Genomic DNA, 21,555 nt, shown 5'->3' on the forward strand with positions numbered 1-21,555 from the left:
CAGCTGATTGTACTTAAATTCACATTGAAATTCTGAAGTTAGAAATTAGAAATTATAAAAATGGTACATATTTTCTAATTTTTTTTAATTATAATACTTTTAAACTTGATATACAGTCCAGACTCGATCATCCGAAGCTTCGACTATCCAAAGTTTCGTTTGTCCGAAGTTCGATTACCCGGAGGTTTCTTAGGAACTCGAATAATGGACAAAATATGTTTTTTTCTTTTTCTCACTTTTCTTGGATAAAAATCCTGCAAGCAAATCCGGAAACTTTTAAAATTTGGAATGTTTAAAAAAATACAATATACAAGTTTCCATAGAAAAATGGGTAGTTTTCATAGTATTTGACACTTTAAAATCTCAAGGAGGTATTAGACTATGACAAAAGAAACAAATTCGCACATTTTCTTGTATGGCAGTTTGCTAAACTCGCAAACAAAGCAAAAACTATGCAGATTGAGTTTTCTGCGAGTTTGTTAGTATGTTCACGGAGAGACTGTGCCCAGAAATTTTAACAATTAAAATTGTTGATTTTACTTTCGTAAATTTTAACAAAAACGTACTTGTCACTGCCAATTTTCAGTTAAATTAACCAAAATTCAGTATTAATTTAATAACCTGTTTGTTGAAAATGCTAAAAGCTAAAAGCTAACAGATTTCCCGAACTCGATTGAACGTGATCGACTGTTAGCTTTGGTTTTAGGAAAATCAAAAATTTTGTTAGTTGAATATAATTAACAATTGGTTGAATATTTAAAAGATGAACTTGGGTTTGTTTACGTCTGTCATTTAAAGTCAGGATTCGACTGAGAGCTGTCGATTTGTTGAGTTTGTGTTGTTAATTATGAAGTGAGAGGATGTGAAAGGTGAAAATTACACTATTTGGTTAATGTTGAAGTGGCAAATCAATGTGTTGCAACTGGGGAGGTGGAATTGGTGAGTAGGTTTGTTGATGATTTCTTTGCAGGTGATAAACTATGAAGAGCAAGAGGACGACCTTCGCAATGAGGAAATCTGATGCGAGTGAGTTGAACACGTTATAAGAATGTTTGATAGAAAGAGAGGGCAGTAGAAAGGAGATGCGGGTAGAGCAGCCCGGGCAAATTTAACAAAATGTTGGTTAATCCAAGTAAGTATGGGTTTATTTTTGCTCAATAATTTATCTTATGTGATTTTTATTAGAAAACTGAATCATTAAAAATCTTCGTGCTTACGGACAATAAAATTTTAATGAACCATTCTTTTTTCAGAATCATCAATTATAAAATACATAGAAATGCGTACACATATATTGTCATGTGTGATAGAGATGAAGTAAAATATCAAAAAATAAAAAGATATAAAAAGACCTCTAGCAGTCGACTGCTAGATTTTTTTTCGGCCATTTAACCAACAAAAATGGCATTTCCAACTATTTTTTTAGTTAATTTTAGATACTGGTGGTCAGCAATTTCGGGTTAACAAAATCAACAATCGATTGTTGAAAAAAAGCTGTGTAAAAAATTAACCCATACTTTTAGTTAAATCAACCAAGATTTTCTTAGATTTGCCCCGGTCGGTCTCTCCGTGTTTGTCATAGTCTAATACCTCCCTCAGGATTTTAAGTGAAATTGGATTATGTTCATCGAACAAAACGGTGATTTCGAAAAAAATAGCTTTTTATATTAATAATTTAATGCTTTTGTTAATATAAACAATAAACAATTAATAATCAAAATTTCTTGCAATTTTTACATTTTCTATAACACGATCCGCTGATTTGTAAATTATGTTTTGATAACTTTTTTTTTATGAATTTTTCGTTTTTTTTATCAAAATGTTTGCAATATTTTCCAATAGTTTTCGCGTGGCCATGAGCAGTTGTAAGAAAATATTAGGAAATAAATTCTTGAGATGAGTTGAATAGAAATATCTGATAGATACTTTAAAAAAACTATTGACATTTTTTTCTGATCTGTTGCAAAACATGTTTTTTGTCGATATTTTTCGCAGGAATAATTAAACCATGCATTAATCATATTTGAAAACTTTTCTGAAGCCCTTATTTTTTTTTTTTTTCAAATTATTGAACTGCAATCTTTCTTCAAATTATTGCAATTAATATTTTTCAAACACATGCTCAGAAATGCACAGTAAAAAATAGTGTAAATATGGAAGGTTTAAATTTGGAAAGTTGAATATTACCTCTTTAATGATGTAATTTTACTAAAATTTAGACTGAAAAAGTGGCATTACACCAGCAAAGACATTTATAATGTACCCCTTCCCATATGTCATATTACTATGATTTTTTTTTACTTTGTAACTATCTTTACAAAGCTACCAGACCTGTCTCACAAATTATGTATATATTTAAAATCACTCTGTAAACTTTAAAAAATACACCAAAATGTGTTAGTTCAAGGTATTTAAATATAACATTTTATTTTAGTATTTGAGTTTTTTAATTGATAAAAGATTTTTCGTCCAGTTTTTGAATAAATTTATTTTAAAACTTGTTATACGATGAGCTGTAAATTTTTTTAAATTTATTTTTTGTAAACAATTATTTTTTTTTTTCTCCTGATTTCTCTTTTATTTTATGAAATAAGCTTGCTATCCATTTCAGCAACATTTTATCCAGACGGTCACAACCTTTTCTAATTGCTCCGCGCAGCAAATGCGTCCCTCTCCAACTCGAAAGGCCATAACTGCCATTAGTTTTCTCGTTCGCATTCCTTCTGGAAAGCGCTCCGCAGGAAGTAGATACCTATAATTCCACCAATAAATATTCAACCCATAACTTTGGCAACAAACTAATACAATTTGTTGTATACGAATCACGCCGCTCGAACTACACACATCGGCAGGCACTAATTTGTCACCGTGAACTAATACATTCCTTCTTTCCAGATCCCGACGACCGGCGGTGGGTCGGCATGTGGTGGGGCGGCTTCCTCGTGTGTGGCATCCTGCTCATACTGGTGGCCATTCCGTTTTTCTCCTTTCCCAAGGTAAATTAATCGCCATTTTTTCGGGGGGAAGGTTGATTTATTTCCATTTTTGTACGGTTTGCAGGTCCTGACAAGGGAAAAGAAGAAAATCCGTATCGCCGAGCAGAAGCTGCCCCAGCTGCAGCAACTGTCGGCTAATAATTCGAGTAGTTTGCCGAGGACGACGCAACCGACTGCGTCGGAATCTGGGAATTTTCAGCAGCAACAGCAGCAGCAGCAGCAAGGTCAGAAGGAACCTCAAGGGGCGAAGACGAACGAGGATTCCGGCTATGGCAAGGATATCAAGGGTAGAGATTTGGATTTGGGGGATTCCTTGGGTACAAATTAACAAGATCTTCTTGTAGACATTCCCCTGTCCATGTGGCGGCTGGTGTCCAATCCGGTGTACATCGTGACCTGCCTGGGGGCGTGCATGGAGTTGATGATCGTGTCCGGATTCGTGGTGTTCCTGCCAAAGTACCTCGAGACTCAGTTCAGCCTGGGCAAGAGTCAGGCCAGTGTCTTCACGGGGTCGATCGCCGTGCCGGGCGCTTGCATCGGAATCTTCGTCGGTGGTTGCATCCTGAAGCGGTTCCAGCTGAAGCCGAAGGGGGCCGTCCAGTTTGTGCTGGTCTCCAACTTGATCTGTTTGGCCTGTTACGGGCTGTTGTTCTTCTTGGGTTGTGAGAATCTCAAAATGGCTGGCACGACGATACCGTACTACAACAGCTCTCCGGCGCAGCACAACGTGGAGCCGTTCCAGGTGAACCTGACGGCGGCGTGCAACTTTGGCTGCGAATGTCACATGTTTGACGTGGAACCGGTCTGCGGCAACAACGGGTTGACGTACTTTAGTCCGTGTCATGCCGGCTGTACGGCGTTCTCGTCCGGGTCGAACTACACCAACTGTGCTTGTGAGTAACAATCTTTTAATGACCGATGGCCATAACTTTAACAAACCTGATTTTTTTCAGGCGTTCAAACGAACGTGACCAACGTTTACACGGGAGCGGAGGGTGCCCAAGCTCAGGCACTGAACGCCCACCAGGACTTTGCCGAAGTTACGGTGGTTCCGGTGGCCACGGCCGGGGTGTGTAACAAGCCGTGCCGGACGATCTACCCCTTCCTGATACTGCTGTTCTTTATGACGTTCGTCGTTGCCTCCACGCAGATGCCTTTGTTGATGATTGTGCTGAGGTAAGTTGTTTTAGGTTCAAAAGTTAGAGCTCAGATTTTCAAGTGTCCCAGATTTCAAGCGTTGAAGAGTCCAAAAGTCCAAAAGCCCAAGAGTTTAAAAGTCAAAGAGTCCAAAAATCCAAGAGTTGAACTCAAAAGTTGAGTTGAGTTCAAAAGTCCAAGAATCCAGAGTCCAAGAGTCCAAGAGTCCAAGAGTCCAAAAGTCCAAAAGTCCAAGAGTCCAACAGTCTAAGTTCAAGTGTCAAAGATTTCAAAGATTTCAAAGATTTCAAAGATTTCAAAGATTTCAAATGGGTAATTCTCCGCCAACTCACACAGCAGTTGCCCCGACCCCTCTTCGATTTGCGTGAAACTTTGTCCTAAGGGGTAACTTTTGTCCCTGATCACGAATCCGAGGTCCGTTTTTTGATATCTCGTGACGGAGGGGCGGTACGACCCCTCCCATTTTTGAACATGTGAAAAAAGAGGTGTTTTTCAATAATTTGCAGCCTGAAACGGTGATGAGATAGAAATTTGGTGTCAAAGGGACTTTTGTGTAAAATTAGATGCCCGATTTGATGGCGTACTCAGAATTCCGAATAAACGTATTTTTCATCGAAAAAAACACTAAAAAAGTTTTAAAAATTCTCCCGTTTTCCGTTACTCGACTGTAAAAAATTTTGGAACATGTCATTTTATGGGAAATTTAATGTTCTTTTCGAATCTACATTGTCCCAGAAGGGTCATTTTTTCATTTAGAACAAAAAATTTCATTTTAAAATTTCGTGTTTTTTATAACTTTGCAGGATTATTTTTTAGAGTGTATCAATGTTCTACAAAGTTGTAGAGCAGACAATTACAAAAATTTTGATATATAGACATAAGGGGTTTGCTTATAAACATCACGAGTTATCGCGATTTTACAAAAAAAAGTTTTGAAAAAGTTGGTCGTCATCGATCATGGCCGTTCATGGTCACCCGCGACAGACACGGATGACGAAACAAAGAGAAACGCAAAAAGTAACTTTTTCAAAACTTTTTTTCGTAAAATTGCGATAACTCGTGATGTTTATAAGCAAACCCCTTATGTTTATATATCAAAATTTTTGTAATTGTCTGCTCTACAACTTTGTAGAACATTGTTACACTCTAAAAAATAACCCTGCAAAGTTAGAAAAAACACGAAATTTTAAAATGAAAAATTAGTTCTAAATGAAAAAATGACCCTTGCGAGTCAATATAGATTCGAAAAGTACATTAAATTTCCCATAAAATGACATGTTCCAAAATTTTTTACAGTCGAGTAACGGAAAATGGGAGAATTTTTAAAACTTTTTTAGTGTTTTTTTCGATGAAAAATACGTTTATTCGGAATTCTGAGTACGCCATCAAATCGGGCATCTAATTTTACACAAAAGTCCCTTTGACACCAAATTTCTATCTCATCACCGTTTCAGGCTGCAAATGATTGAAAAACACCTCTTTTTTCACATGTTCATAAATGGGAGGGGTCGTACCGCCCCTCCGTCACGAGATATCAAAAAACGGACCTCGGATTCGTGATCAGGGACAAAAGTTACCCCTTAGGACAAAGTTTCACGCAAATCGAAGAGGGGTCGGGGCAACTTTTCCCGATTTCGTGTGAGTTGGTAGAGAATTACCCAAATATTTCAAAGATTTCAAAGATTTCAAAGATTTCAAAGAATTCAAAGATTTCAAAGATTTCAAAGATTTCAAAGATTTCAAAGATTTCAAAGATTTCAAAGATTTCAAAGATTTCAAAGATTTCAAATATTTCAAAGATTTCAAATATTTCAAAGATTTCAAAGATTTCAAAGATTTCAAAGATTTCAAAGAATTCAAAGATTTCAAAGATTTCAAAGATTTCAAATATTTCAAAGATTTCAAAGATTTCAAAGATTTCAAAGATTTCAAATATTTCAAAGATTTCAAATATTTCAAAGATTTCAAAGATTTCAAAAATTTTAAAGATTCCAAAGATTTCAAAGATTTCAAAGATTTCAAAGATTTCATAGATTCAAAGATTCAAAGATTCAAGAATCCAGGAGTTCGTAATTCAAAGAGTCCGTGAGTCCAATAACCCAAGAGTCTTAATAATCCATAAATTCCACAGATCGGTCTCGGAGGAGGAGCGCTCGTTCGCGCTCGGCATGCAGTTCGTGATCTTCCGGCTGTTCGGGTACATCCCGGCGCCGATCGTGTTCGGCAACCTGATCGACTCGACCTGCATGCTGTGGAAGTCGACGTGCGGCGAGAAGGGCGGCCGCTGCCTGATCTACGACATCGAGGCGTTCCGCTTTAAGTAAGTTTTTTTTTTGGGTTCGCAAAGCGATTCTTTACTGATGATTGGTGTTACATTTTAGGTATGTTGGCCTTTGCGCGAGCATCAAGATAATCGCCCTGGCGATCTTCATCATCGACTGGTGGCTTGTGCGACGGCGGAAGAATCTGGACAAGCTGAATCCGATGTCGGCTAACGAACTGGTTGGATCGATCATCAGCTTGGATAAGTGTAAGTTAGCTTGTTTCGTACTATCAGTCTGGTATTACATCAATCTTCTTTCATAGTGTTCGAGGAAAAAGCCAACCTGGAAGGTCAAGCCGTTCCCTTCAACGGCGAGTGCATCTCGGGCGATTCCATCGTGGACACCAACAGCAAGCGAGTGTTGATCGCCAGCCGGCACCTGCGCAACGATTCCAAATCGATCCAGCTGGAGTACAGGTACGACGACGATACCGTGCGGCACCAGTACCAGCGGCCGCGGAAGCACATCCGCAGCAATTCCTGTGATATCAAGATCCAGCGGTCGAACTCGGCCACGAACCGTGAGTCCGACTTCCACGACTGGAAGCTGAAGCGGTTCATGCGGCACCACACGCGGAACAACTCACGCGACCTGGACCAGGAGCACTGCTGTCGGCAGCAGCAGCAGCTTCAACAGCAGCAGTCCGGCGGATCGCAGCTTGGTCGGTGGATTGCGCTGCACAATAACGAGCAGCCGACATCGAACATCAAGTACATCTTGAACCACTTGAAGAACAACAACGTGGACGGGCACAGCAAGCTGAACTACAGCAATAGCTGTAGCAACGGAGCCGGCTGTGGTGGGATCAAGAAGAAACGACACACGAGAAACTACTCGTACGGGCAGGAGTTCTCGTTCCTGCCGAACAATGTGATCATCCGGCTGGACAACGACATTGCCAACAAGTTCCTGGCGAACAACGGCGGTGCGAGCACTTCGCGAAAGAGCTCGTTCTCGCACGACGTCAACCTGCTGAAGAACGTGAACAAACTGAATAATTGTTCAACGGGAATGGTGATTGGCGGAGGAGTCGCCAAGAACACCAACGACCTTAACGAAGAACTGGAATCCAAATACGCGAAGGGATCGTCCCACAGTTACGGTCACTCGCGTAACAATTCCAAAGATCTGAACCTGTTGAATCTCCAGGAGGAGGAGTCCGTCGCCAGTGGCAGCGGCATCCTGGGAGGGATCAAAGCGTTGATCGACGACTCGAACAGCATCCTGCGGCACCGGCGGACCAACTCCAAGGATCTGAAGTACATCGGCGGCTACCAGCCGTGCGAACCAATCAGCAGCGCCAGCAGTTGTAGCGTAAGTAGTAACAATATCCGAAAGCTGTCCGGTGGACATTTGCACCCGCTGGCGTTGACCACGACCACGGGAAGCGGTCCGACTGAGTCCCTCCAGCTGCTGCTGGACAAGTCCAGTCTCCTCGATGAAACAAGCGCGGAAAGTTCCACTAACGGCGGAGGTGGATCGACGTCCACTAACGTTTAGCCACTTCCGATCGACTATCTCGCGAGCTCACGATCTGCTGCAAAATTTGCCATTCCCCCCGCTCTAGTTTCCTTCCTCACGTAGCAGAGTTTAATTCCGTACTATAATGTCTTGCAACAAGTTGGTAGAACGCCCGCTCACAATGGTTTCAAAGACACAGTTAGATCAGCTTGCGAACAAAACAAAACAAAATCAACCACACCTAGTAGTTTTACGTAATTAGTAATAGTAAGAATTCGAGACTGCATTTTATTACGTTAAATTACAAAATCCCGAATTGGATTCACAGACCATCAGAAACTAGAGTTCATGCATTTGCAAACCCCCGCGATAGAGGAAGATGAAACATAAGATACAAACGAAATCAGTATCCGGAAAAGGGTTTGTTCCCGCGATGGGCGGAGCTTCGATCCGCACAGTTTGATTCTCTCTCGCTTTCTTTTTGGTGAGATGTTGTCGAGAGAGCGAGAGTTAAATTTTTCTCTCACCGTTACTCTACGCCTTCATTTAATTTTCGGATGTAGGGTTGCCAATTTTTCTGAATTTTTCAACTTTTGTACACTTAATTTTTTGAAAATCATTAAAAAGTACATATGGTTGGAAATTTTTATGCATGTTTCAAAAAGATTTTTTACCAGGTTTAACCTAAGATTGTCATTCTTCTCGAGAATTTTCCAAAGTGTCGCAAGGGTGACGGTGAAGACAATTTCTCAAGAGCTGTCAATAGAACACCAATAACAACACGATTTTTCCATAAGTCTCTACGTGGTTTCTTTTAACTTCCTCAAAGTTTGATTTTTTTTTTACATTGTTTACATACATTGGCCACCTAGGAAGGTTCCATCATGGTTGAGAGTTCTCCGAATTTCTTAACATTCGTTCAATTTCTCGCACAAGAGAGAAGAGAGAACTTCTCACTCAGTGAGTGCTCAGTGAAACTCTTTTGATGAATGTTGCTCCATCACCGGAACACAAATTAACTATCTTTTTATCGGCATATTTTTTTCAGAGTGAGAGTTTTGTTGTGATTTTCTCTCGCTGAAAAAACCGGCAAGAGATAGAGAGAGAGAGAGTCAAAGATTGCGCCTCAACGGGAACAAACTTAGCTAATAACAATATTCAATGAGTAAAAAGGTGGTCATTTTAGAGCCAGAAAATCACAAACCACGATGTTAACGCAAAATAAACAAACACAAACTAACAACCTTCCAAATATTCCTAAAACAACATGCAAAAGTGTTGAATTTAAAGTAATAACGCAGATTTAGTGCGACAAAATAATTTTATAAAATACGTTTGAAGGTAATCACTTTAAAATGCTAGTTATTAAAACAATTTCGTAAAGAAATAAGAGCAAACAATGCTAGACGAGAATGCAAGCAAAGTGAAGTGGAACCAAATGCCTAATTTATTGAAACACACACACACACACAAACTGAAAGCAAGGAATAAGAAAAAATACCCGCGAAAAGAAAAACTAACTCTGCAAAACAGATAAACAAAAGAAGGGAAAATATTTTTATAAAGTCTATTGAAAAAAGCCAGCAAAATAAAATGCAACTAATTGTAAAACCAAAACAAACACACAAGTCACACACCCACAATGATGGAAAAAAAATTGACGAAGAAGAAATCTGCTGCCTGAAACTTAAAACAAGTAAAAAGAAATGAATTACAATTGGGGCAATATTTTAAACAATTGGAGTCAATTTTGGCGTGAATTAAAAAGAAAATCATTCTAATCGCGTGAGAACGAGAAGGACTAAGATATAAAAGAGAATGAAGAAGAAGTAGAAGAAAAAACGAGTGTAAACTAGGAGCTGTGAAAAAAACTAGGGTAGAGCGGTGAGAATAGGGTTGGTTACCAAACGTGGTACTTGAAGCGGTGGTTAGGAAATGTGTTGGAAATTGTTGATCTTTAGCGAAATTATCCCCAGATAATAGAGTAGAGCACGTTGGAAGGCGAGACTGCGGGTGTGATTGCTAGAATGAGTGATTTAGTTGTAATTTGAGGAGGTATAGCTCGTTTTATTTGGGAAAGTAGTGAAAATTTCGATGGAGCTGAGTGAAACAACTAGGTTAGTAAGTGTGTTGCCGAGTGAGAATAATTGAACAAACAAGTTTTTAGGTAAAACAGCATTAATAGAGCGCTTTTTTCTCAGTTTAGTGCAACAACAAGAAAATGCGCATGGTTTGTTGGAGAATCGCAAGAAGGAAACGAGTTTTGTGTGATTTCTTTATCCAAGTTGTCTAAAGTAGAGAGTAAGTCGCTAGAAACGTTCTCTGTATTGCACTCCACTACTATAGCTGAATGTACATTATTAGTGGTTCTATTGCGCATAAGAAGAGTAAAAACTTAAGCTTAATTTCAAACACAGTTCAATAATACAAATCTTAGAGAGACAAAACTTAGTTGCTTAAACGTAAAAGAGAAAAACAGTAGAACTCGCGCACTTTAAGCATATAAATTTATCTAATATCGTTACAAATATTTACTAATTTGGCAACACTGTATTTTCAAAATTCCACACACTGGGAAAGCTGTGTATTGTTAGAGCGGAAAGGATTACGAGATTGTGACAACGGATAATGCAAACATATCGTGCAATACAATAGCAAAATGAACATTATGAGGTAGTTACAAAATAACAGATCTAACTTATTTTAACTGCAAAAAGGGCAAACATTAAACAATAGGTACAATTTGGAATCTCCTCAAAAGCAATGTTCAAACATACACACACCAACAAACTAAACAACCGTCAAGATTTCTGTACTTTCCCTTCAATGGAGTTCCTCCAGCTGTGAGTCTGTGAACAATAGATGTGCTAGCTGTTGACTGCACCGCGACCACAAACAAGCAAAATTTAACTAAAGAGAATCTCTGTCAATTAGACCACCCCCCACTCTGAGCTATATTTTAGTGCTGTGCGTACAAAAAGAAAGAAAAACTTAAATCTGAAACAAGAATCTAAACTAAAGCGCCCACATGCGTTTCCCTATCACACACACACACGCCGTGTTGCTGGAAGTCAAAATTACTCAAACAAAACGAAACATGCAAAAAAGTCACCACAAAGCGATTATGGAATGGAAAAAAATTGAAACAAAACGCAAGGTATGGCGAGTTGCTGCAATTATTAGGATTCGAACAATAAATGAATTTATATAAAATAAGGTAAGGGTGTGGTGAAATGGATAGAATCGAAAGAAATCCCTCATATGGTTTGAATTGAAGCATTTCTTAAATTTCTGATGGATATATTTTTAGAATACTTTCGTGAATTTTAAAATTTTCCAGAGGTTTTTTAACAACGAAAATTGTCAATAGTTGCTGTTGTTTATTAATATTTTTTAAAGATAATATTGAAAATAACGTGTATGATGTATTTTTTCTTCTATTAACTGACTGATTTTTACACTTGCAAAAAGTGAAAGTTTAAAAATAAATACGTGTTTCTTATTGTCAACATGCTCTTACTTTTCAAATCTTGCAAAATATTAATCTGATTTCAATGTTGAAAAACGAGTCCATAGTAAAATTTTCTCATATCCTTAAAAATATTTTTAGAATTTCAAAATTGCAACACTTCAAAAGGGCCGAAAAATAATACGTTTTAAGACCATTTGTAATGTAATGCTTTATTTCAGCTACCAATGGTTGGATCAACATTGTTAGAAATTAAAATTGCAAAGAATATTCTAAACTTTCTCAGTGAATTTCTCACTTCCGGGTCATGAGCTGTCTGCGTTGCCATCATACTCGGTTCTGGTCTGCTTCTCTCCAATTCCGATTAGGCCTAAAATGGTTAAAACTTGAAATCAAATTGAGCTCAAGTATAGTTTTTGTAAATTTAATTTTCTATCCAAACATGATTTTTGAACGAAATCTTGAGTGGGTTTTCCAATATTTCCATACGTCACTATTATTTGCTCATGTTTGCTATTTTTTTAATGGGGATGTGTCAAGAACAAAGACAACATTTTCAAAGGACCTATTTGTTCTATTTTTTTTATTTTGGATATAATTTGAACCACAATTTTTTTTTTATTTTTCACCAGGTCCAACGCACAAATAATGTAGATTTAAAATTGTTTACATAAATTAAACAAAATTTAATTTTTTATCCAATAACACCTTTTACTAAATCAAAATAAAAATGTTGTTTTGAAAAGCCCATTTTTTCAATTTTTATTTTTGGATAATTCTTTACCAACTCACACAAAATCGGAAAAAGTTGCTCCGACCCCTCTTCGATTTGCGTGAAACTTTGTCCTAAAGGGTAACTTTTGTCCCTGATCACGAATCCGAGGTCCGTTTTTTGATATCTCGTGACGGAGGGACCCCTTCCATTTTTGAACATGCGAAAAAGAGGTGTATTTCAATAATTTGCAGCCTGAAACGGTGATGAGAAAGAAATTTGGTGTCAAAGAGACTTTTATGTAAAATAAGACACCCAATTTGATGGTGTACTTAGAATTCCGAAAAAACGTATTTTTCATCGAAAAAAAAAACACTAAAAAAGTTTTAAAAATTCTCCCATTTTCCGTTACTCGACTGTGAAAATTTTTGGAACATGTCATTTTATGGGAAATTTAATGTTCTTTTCGAATCTACATTTTTGGTCATTTTTTCATTTAGAACAAAATTTTTCATTTTAAAACTTCATGTTTTTTCTAACTTTGTAGGGTTATTTTTAGAGTGTAACAATGTTCTACAAAGTTGTAGAGCAGACAATTACAAAAATTTTAATATATAGACATAAGAGTTTTGCTTATGTTTTGAAAATGTTCGTCGTCGTTGATCATGGCCGTTCACGGTCACCCGCGACAGACACGGACGACGAAACAAAGAGAAACGCATAAAAAAAAAACATTTTATTGATCTTTATAGAAAACTTATCAGAAGAATTTGATTTTATGATATTTTTTAATCTTTTCAAAATGACTTTTTTTTTAATCTAATCTAATCTAATCTAATCAGACCCTAGCGCAGCCAATCTTTCGAAGGGATCCTGGAGAGTGCCTTAGGTTAGATGACGCCTAGCACTCTTCTTGTCATTTATTAACATTTGTAGTGCACCATAGCATCGGAGTGCATTGAAACATCACAAGCGTTAAAGCGGCCAGGCCTACTGCGTAAAGCCGTATCGCAGAGATGATTCGTAATTGGGTTGAGTTTGAGCACTGAGTGTTCGAACAACAACACAATTCTGAATCGACAGGGAAGGAAGAAGCGTGGGGACACACCACCATACGCTCCGAGATTTGGTTGTATTCGTTGGGAGCACCATGCTAAGAAGGTTTGGTACTCCGGGATCCTCTGGGATGGGACATTGTATTTCCACGAATGCCCAGGACACTATTTGCCGTGGTTATAGCGCCACAACTCGCTCTCTGTAACAGTTTCTAATTCCAGTCCAAGTTCACCAAGTCGTCATGGCCTAGTGGTTAGCATTTTTGCTTACCAACCCAAAGGACGGGGGATCGAACCCCGCCTCGAGCGACTTTGATTTTTCGTTCATATTCATCATTTCAAATTCTGTGTACTTAACTTTCTCGTTGGGAGCAGATGGGAATCGAACCCAGAACCATTCGCTTACAAAGCAAACACCGTAACCAGTCAGCCACGGCCGCTCCGGCTTTTCAAAATGACTTTTTTTTAATGTAAATTTATTTAACCTAAGACATGTAATTTGATAAAAAATGTTTTTGACTCCAATTATCAACCTAATATGTTTACATGATAAAACAAGTTTAAAATCATTTATAGTAATTTTGATACGATTTAATTGGGATTCTGTTAAATATGCTTCAATTAATTTTACGGCAACTTTAAGAGGTGCTGGAAAATAAACAAAAAGTTATCAATGGTTTACTAAACGTTTTTTTTGTATTCCGAAATTACCGAATTACCGAATTTATTTACTAAACGTTTTTAAAAGATGCATATTTTTTCAGTGAATATTTGTTTAAATTCAATAAAAAAAATAATAATACCAATTATGAATAATTTAAAATTATTTTAACCGTAATTTGGATTCAGACATAATTACACACCCTTTTTATTTAACTCTGAATACAATCGTGCATGTTTTATGCTTCATTTATGCTCCCGACATAAGACCCCCTGTTTGTGCCCGTGCAGCATAATCCTTCTCCGCGCCCATCGTTTATGCTCTCGACGAGCACTCACTTCGGGGTTGAGTGGGCCAGGCTGGGCTGTCACACAGTCAGTCATGTGCGTCTCCGCCAACATAATGCTTCTAGAAAGGTATGCTACAATGCTGTCTGTCATGGTGTTGGTAGTTGATGGTTACGCGGAACCCGGGCAGATGTTAATAACAAAATTCATACCATTTCAATAACAAATACTGTTAAAAAAACAAAAAGTGTTATGGATTCTTCTTGAAAAATCCATTTTTGCATAAGAGTTGAATAACGGTTTATGTTATCATAACAAAATTTGTTATTGGTCTAATTTTGATTGAAAGCCAAAACAACTTGGGAATAATTTTTTTTGTTATAGAAGAATAACACCAACTGTTATTGGCATGATCGGATTAGTTGTTAAAATAACAAAAAACAATAACAAAGATTTGTTCGAAGAATAACTAAAAATGTTATTTGTCTGTTATTACAATAACAATCCAAAAACAAAAAAATCATAACGACGAATAACAATTCTTGTTATTAATAACAAAAAATGTTATTGGCCTGGTATTTTCAAATATCAAAAAATGTTATTCCAAAGTTATTACTGTCTGCTCGGGAAGTAGTTTCCAGGTGAAATTAATTTTGTTAGAATATTTCATGGTGAAAAAATGTTTTTAGGTGATTAACAAATTTTTTTGAAATCTGGACTAAAAAACTGGACCTTTTTCTTGAAATTATATTTTTCCAAAACATTCTTTCACGGTAACTCACCCACACTATGCCACACCTCTTGTTGACTCGCATTGAGCGTCCTTAGCTGTGTGCGTACCATGCTGTCCCATCACGTCCAACGTGAGTGACTGTCGAAAGTGTGCGACTGTCAGTGGCGGACTCAGTTTTGAGACAACTTTCAAACCGAGTGGTTGAGCAGCGCAGCAGCAGCGTTTCGTTCGTGTGTCCCATTTGGCGTTTTTTTGGCGTTTAAGGTGTCGTCTCGATCGTCGGCTGTGTGTCTGTCACACTTGATTTTTGGAAGAAAAAAAAAGGAGAGTGGGTCGTCGCTCGCTCGTTTCCTGGTTGTCTTTTCCGTCGTTTGGTGTTGAGAAAAATAAAGGAAAAAGAGCTGCGTGTCTGCCAGAGTGGAGTTGGCAAAATTTAAGCTTGAAAATCTGGCCTGAAAGTTGCGAGCAAGTGTCTATTGTGTCACCTAGTGGGTTAGTTTTGGGGCCAAATTTGCGCCCGACAAAACAGCAAAATAAGGCGAAAGGAAGCAGCAGGCCTTGAGCTGATTTTGGGGGTTTTGTGCAAAAGTTAAGTGGTTGTCACGAAAAAGTAGGCTAAGTTGGCCACAAAAGTGCAAGTTTCTGTCAAATATCCAAGGGTGAAAGTGTTGGTGAAATATTTCTTTTTCGCGAAGAAAGCAGCAAGAAATTGCTAAGAAAAAGTTTGGTTAGAGTGCCAAGGCGCGTCAAGTGTTGGTTCACTTGCGAGGAAAAAAAAGTTTGCAAAATTGAGCAGCTTGTAGCTAAACAGTCCCAAACGACAGTCGTGGTACTTTTGTGGTGATTCCGCCCGTTTTGCCAGTTCTGGACGACGACATTCACGTAACACGGTCCCAACCCGTCAGCATTTCTAATTCAATGTGTATGGCTGTTGTGGTAAGTGTCAAACGAACGTCAGTCTTTTGTTATTGTGTCACTTTCTGTTGAAATTTCCTGGAATTCGAGGCAATTCATCTCACGATCATCATCACTCACAGAAAATACTCGAAACACCATAAAAATCATATTAGAACCATCGATGAGCATTCCGTCATCATCATCCTGTAAAAAAATACAACCCAGACAGAGCAGGGGGAAAAAGAAGAGGGAATCCTCCTCCTGGTTAGTTCGATTCTTCCACTCTGCATCCTCTCCTCTCTTCCTGCGGTGTTCCCACCCCGAATACACAGGCAATATCATTCGACATCGCCGTCGATGAGCTCACACGCGCCAATACCAATACCAGTGTAAAATTACAGGGCACTGTAAAAATGTTGCTGTAAATTTACGTTCCAGCAAAAATCATCTAAAATTCCTTTTTGATTGGTTGTTTAACAAACAAATTCATTTCACTTTACATCTAAATTTTCAATCAATTTCCAATTACACTCACTCAAAATACGCTCAATCAACAACCACTTGCAAACGTGGTACTCACCTTGCTCCGTGTGATTTTACGTTCTGGTGGTGTGGTGAGTCAGACGTAAACCGCACACTGACACAAGTTATGTTGTTGTTGTTATTGCTGAGTGAGTGAGCGCGTGTTGGGTTGGGAGGGCAAAAGGCGCACACTGTGTGCACCATTGAAAAAGTGCATCATAAAGTACTAATAATTGCTGGCCCGTTTTCGATGATGAGTCAAGTGCAAAAGATTGTTTGGGGTTGCGCAACCTAATGAAATCATCCAATCTTCAAACAATTAATAATAATAACTCAACAGATATTTCAGTAATCATTTGAAAAAATCACATGGAAAATCAATCTCTGTTTATTTTTTAAGTTTCTTTTTCAATCAGACATCAAAATTTCCAGGATTCCTAATTTTGGCTTCTTCACTTATTCTACAAAATTTGTTTACATTTCATGTTCATCTGTTAATGCTTTTGTAAAACTTGAATTTTCCGAGTTCCTAACCATGCCTCAGCAAACAAAAGGACGAAAAGATTGGGTTATATCAAATGAAAATAATGAAAATTTCGATGTTTTTTGTGATTCAAACATATCTGGATTTTTTTTTTTTATAAGGTCCAATAAACCAAATTTCCAAATTTTGCTTGTGGGGTGTTTTTGAAACCGCCTTGAGTCAGGGGTATTAAAAAACATCCAAAAAGTAAAAACTGAAAATTTGGTTTATTGGACCTTTTCAAAAAAAAAAAAACTCCAGAAATAAGATTGTTTTTTAAAACATCAAATTTGTTTGTCAGAAAATCAAATTTGTCTGCGGAAATGAAATGTTGTCGATTTAAATTGACATTTAAAAAAAAAATATATTAAAAAAACGCTAATTTTCAACATAGCTTAGAAGAAATCAAATGACAATTATTGAGATTCATTACACAGAAACAACACTCGTTATGTAAGAAAAATGTGTAATTTTACACTAAAATTGTGTAAATTTTCAGTGTAAATAGTTTTTAAGATAAACTGAGGTTACATTACATCATAATAGAGGTAATATTACACCATTAAATTCTACACCTTCTTTTTAAACCCATTTTTGCTGTGGTTATACCGTTGAAAGATGGGCAGGGTTAAAAGCAATAAGAATGTAATTTCTTTAAAGTAGGTTTCCCATACTTACGATCAACATGGCAATGCGTGTAATGTTTACATGAATTTGCATGTATTTTTTTTTGTGATTTATTTTTTTATTTTACACTTGCAATGTATTTTTGATTTTGTGCGTTATTTTCCTTGAATATCGGACCCACATATAATGAGGATCCAATTTCACATTATTTGAAAAATAACACAACAAATTATAGGAAAACTAATCTAAAAAACAACTTGTTTTTTATAACTATAAAACTATTTCCAGTTAGAAAAAAATATGTTGATGGTTGTGATGCAACATTGTATAGTGTTAAAGGTTTTTTTTTTCATTAAAAAAATTGGAATGTTCTATAGTCTACAAAATATTGGATCATTTTGACATAGGCAAATAAAAGGACCAACAAACCATATTTTATTTTGTTTTATTCGACCATTTTCTTTTAATAGACTCTGAAACATTACTCAATATTGCAAGTATTAAAACTTTACTAAATTTAAACCATTTGAGGCAATTGAGGGCATTGTTTCGGATTCGGATTGTGGGAATAGTTTGAACAAGGTTTCATAGTTTGGTCTCAGAGACAAAATCGTGTGAGATTGTGCTTTAATCTTAAACTAAATTTTGAGCAGCAAACATTTATGTTTCTGTTTAATTTGACCATTTTTGCTGTTAAACAAATAATTTCGCAAATAAACTTAAAGTATTTGCTTGCTTACTTCCTATTCAAAAAAACCTCTGAACGCCAAGCTAACCTCTGCATAACACAACTTCGTTCCGCAGATTGGCTTTTAATGAACTGATAAACGATACTCGAGAGACTCGTTGGAACTTTGTCACTGATGAAATTCCAGGAATTACTGTTCGCTGTCTCACGAGGATTTGCTAGGAGACCTCAACTCACCAAGCAATCAGCAGGATCATTCTAATTGGATTAGCAAAATTAAATGTTGAAAAACCACACTAAACAACCAGGTAAATTCGCTAAATCGCGAAATCGAGACGAATTTTGTCCCCTAAACGCGGGTCAAAGTTCAACGCTCGAATGTGATGAATCGCTTCCTTTGAAGTTGACGGGATTCTTTCCAGGAAACTGGAGACCACCTCGCAAGAAAACAAGAGAATTGCCGAGTTGAAGAGATTACATCAATTTATTCAAAACAAGGCGCGCAATTTGGTTCAACAACTCGCCCAAGGAATCGTTGACCCCGGCGTCGGCTCAAAATGTGCGCAATTTATTCCAGGAATGGCTTCGGACAAAGACACTGAACGACTCAAGAACGATGCGTTTTACTCCATGCCGATGCATTGTAATTATCCTTGCCGCTGCCGCTGGATGGTTGCATTCTTTGTTGCATTTTTATTTGGGGGTTGGTTTGAAGTTGTATTCAGATCAGTTTTTTTTAAGTTTGAGGTTATTTAACATTTCCAAGCGAAATTTGTCAGAAAACTGTAACTATCATTTTAAGAAATAAAATTGTTCAAACTGCTTTCCTACCTGAACATCCGATCCACCACGTTCAACGACCCCGTCTACACGTTCTTACTCCCTTTGGAGGACGATGCCCTCTACGCCGTTTTTCAGGGTCCAACCTTGAACTCCCAGCCCGGGGGGCATCCAGACATCAGATCGTACGACGACGGCCGGGTGCAATGACCAGCCTGCGATCTCAACCAGAATGTGCATTCTGCCGCCGCCGCCACGCCACCCTCCCAAACTCCTGACGATGCACTCAAAAACGCAATCCCCCCCTTCTCGACTGTAAGACAAGTTCGGACAGCATGCGAAACAAGAACTGCATAACAAAAAAAAAAACATGCAGAACATAGTCCACACCACCACCAGACCGCGGAAACCCGTCTCGACGCGTTTCGCGTTGTTGTTGTTCAGGGACAAAGGAGCATCAAACTCGATCAACCCGGTTCGACCGCGTCGAGACCTCCCCCGGCCCGCCCGAGAACCCTGGCTTATTTCGGCCAAGGTAGGTTACTCTGGACTGAGCGCAGTGACCGGGCAAAGAAGTTGAACGACGCAGAGCTTGGAGGCTCGACCCGGTGCGACGAACTTGATGAGACGTACTGTGGGTCAAGGTGTTACCGAATGGTGGGCAAATTTAAATTAGTAGTTCATTGACCCTCTACCATTTCATGATTTTTCTCTTATTATTTTATATTTTTTGCTTTTTTATCAGTTTATTGAATAATTTACAATAACAAAATCATAAAATTAAAATTTGGAAATTTCGGAAATAATCTTAAATTACTTTCCTAAATATCAGCTTAATAAAATGCTGAGCAGTTCTCTACGGAATTGGTCTTTTTTCTTTAATTTTAATTTTTGTACTTTTTAATCCAGCTGAAACTATTTTGTGCCTTCGATATGCCCAAAGAAGCCATTTTGCATCATTAGGTTGTCCATATCATTTTCCATACAAATTTGTCAGCTGTCCATACAAAAATGATTTTTGAAAATTCAAAAATCTGTATCTTTTAAAGGAATTTTTTGATCGATTTGGTGTCTTCGACAAAGTTGTATGAATGGATATAGACTACACTAAAAAAATGATACACGATAAAAAAAATTTCACTTTTTATCACTAAAATTGAAAAAAAAAACACTTTTTTTTATTTTTTTTATTTTCTGATATCTTTTAGAAGACATCAAATGCCAACTGTTCAGAAATTTTCAGAATGGGCAAAAAATCTTTGACCGAGTTATAATTTTCTGAATCAATTCAGATTTGTTCAAAAAATCGAAATGTCGGTCGCAAAAATTTTTCAATTTAATTTTTGATGTTAAATCGAATTTGCAATCCAAACGTACTACAGTGAAATTTTGATAAACTGCACCGTTTTTAAATTATAGCCATTTTTGTTAACTTTTTTCAAAATAGTCGTTTTACTTTTTTGAACTTTGTTGATACGACCCTTAGTTGCTGAGATATTGCCATGCAAAGGATTAAAAACAGGAAAATTGATGTTTTCTAAGTCTCACCAAATCAACCCATCATTTTCTAATGTCGATATCTCAGTAACCATAGGTCCGATTTTCAATGTTTAAACATGAAACATTCGTAAAATTTTCGATCTTTTCAAAAAAAAATATTTTGAAAATTTTTAAATCAAGACTTACATTTTAAAGGGCCAAACATTGCATGTTACGCCCATTTAAAATGCTAGTCTTGATTAAATTTTTTTCAGAATATTTTTTTCGAAATTATCGGAAAATTTTACGAATGTTTCATATTTTAACATTGAAAATCGGACCGTTGGTTGCTGAGTTATCGATATTAGAAAATGGTGGGTTGTTTTGGTGAGACTTAGAAAACATCAATTTTCCTGTTTCTTTTTCTTGAAGCCGCTGTATCTCAGCAATCAGAGGTCCAAACTTTAATGTCTCTTGGACTATTTTATAGCAAATTTTCTGAACTTTTCAAAAAAAAAATATTTTTAGGGGTGATCATTCATGGTCACTATTTTTTAAATCGGAAATCTGCAAATATTTCGCTAAAATCAAACTTTCGGTGGCTATACTTTGAATACAGAGCCCTTTATCAAAAAATCTGTAGGGTACTTTTCGATTTTTTTATAAAAAAAATACGTCAAATTTTTTTTTGCATAAAATTTCAGTTTTTTTTTCCAAAAATCACTATTTTTTCAAAAAATCATAACTCGGCGGCAGATTTTTGACCATGTTTCTCTTTGGCTCAAAAGTTGCGGGTTTTTGTTCCCTAAAACATATCAAAAATTCTCGAAAATCAAAAAATACATATTTTGGGAAATAGAGTTTTTGTGAAAAAAGTTGATTAAAAAATCTGCAACTTTTTTTCCGTGCACCAATTTTTCTCAATAGTCCTCATACCTACAACTTTGTCGAAGACACCAAATTGATCAGAAAATTCACTCAAAAGTTACAGCTGTTTGAATATGTACGTACAATTTTTGTATGGACAGCAGCCAAAATTGTATGGAGACTTGTATGGGTGAACCAAAGACACAAAATATCTTCATTGGTCCTAGCAAAGGCCACCACAAAGTTTGAGCCAAATAAAAAAAATACAAATAAAATCCATTTCCGGTTTTGGTAGAGAATTTCTTTATTGTCTCTT

The 21,555-nt window shown here is 37.1% G+C and overlaps 2 protein-coding genes across 4 annotated transcripts in view; both read left to right on the forward strand.

The window, feature by feature from the left end:
- The window catches only part of LOC6033276 (solute carrier organic anion transporter family member 5A1), a 131,532-nt gene extending 120,377 nt beyond the window's left edge, over positions 1 to 11,155 (forward strand). For both annotated transcript variants that reach the window (XM_038251505.1, XM_038251506.1), the window contains 7 exons: positions 2,896 to 2,996; positions 3,061 to 3,283; positions 3,341 to 3,889; positions 3,950 to 4,172; positions 6,286 to 6,474; positions 6,536 to 6,684; positions 6,741 to 11,155. In XM_038251505.1, the coding sequence (XP_038107433.1) occupies positions 2,896 to 2,996; positions 3,061 to 3,283; positions 3,341 to 3,889; positions 3,950 to 4,172; positions 6,286 to 6,474; positions 6,536 to 6,684; positions 6,741 to 7,978 (2,672 nt within the window). In that variant the 3' untranslated portion in view covers positions 7,979 to 11,155. The remainder of the gene's footprint in view (positions 1 to 2,895; positions 2,997 to 3,060; positions 3,284 to 3,340; positions 3,890 to 3,949; positions 4,173 to 6,285; positions 6,475 to 6,535; positions 6,685 to 6,740) is intronic.
- Positions 11,156 to 15,023: 3,868 nt separating this feature from the next.
- The window catches only part of LOC6033275 (protein tyrosine phosphatase type IVA 1), a 111,259-nt gene continuing 104,727 nt past the window's right edge, over positions 15,024 to 21,555 (forward strand). For both annotated transcript variants that reach the window (XM_038255915.1, XM_038255917.1), the window contains exon 1: positions 15,024 to 15,792. The gene's annotated coding sequence lies outside the window, so the exon portion shown is untranslated. The remainder of the gene's footprint in view (positions 15,793 to 21,555) is intronic.

Source organism: Culex quinquefasciatus, chromosome 2 (assembly GCF_015732765.1).
Source record: "Culex quinquefasciatus strain JHB chromosome 2, VPISU_Cqui_1.0_pri_paternal, whole genome shotgun sequence".
NCBI lineage: Eukaryota > Metazoa > Arthropoda > Insecta > Diptera > Culicidae > Culex > Culex quinquefasciatus.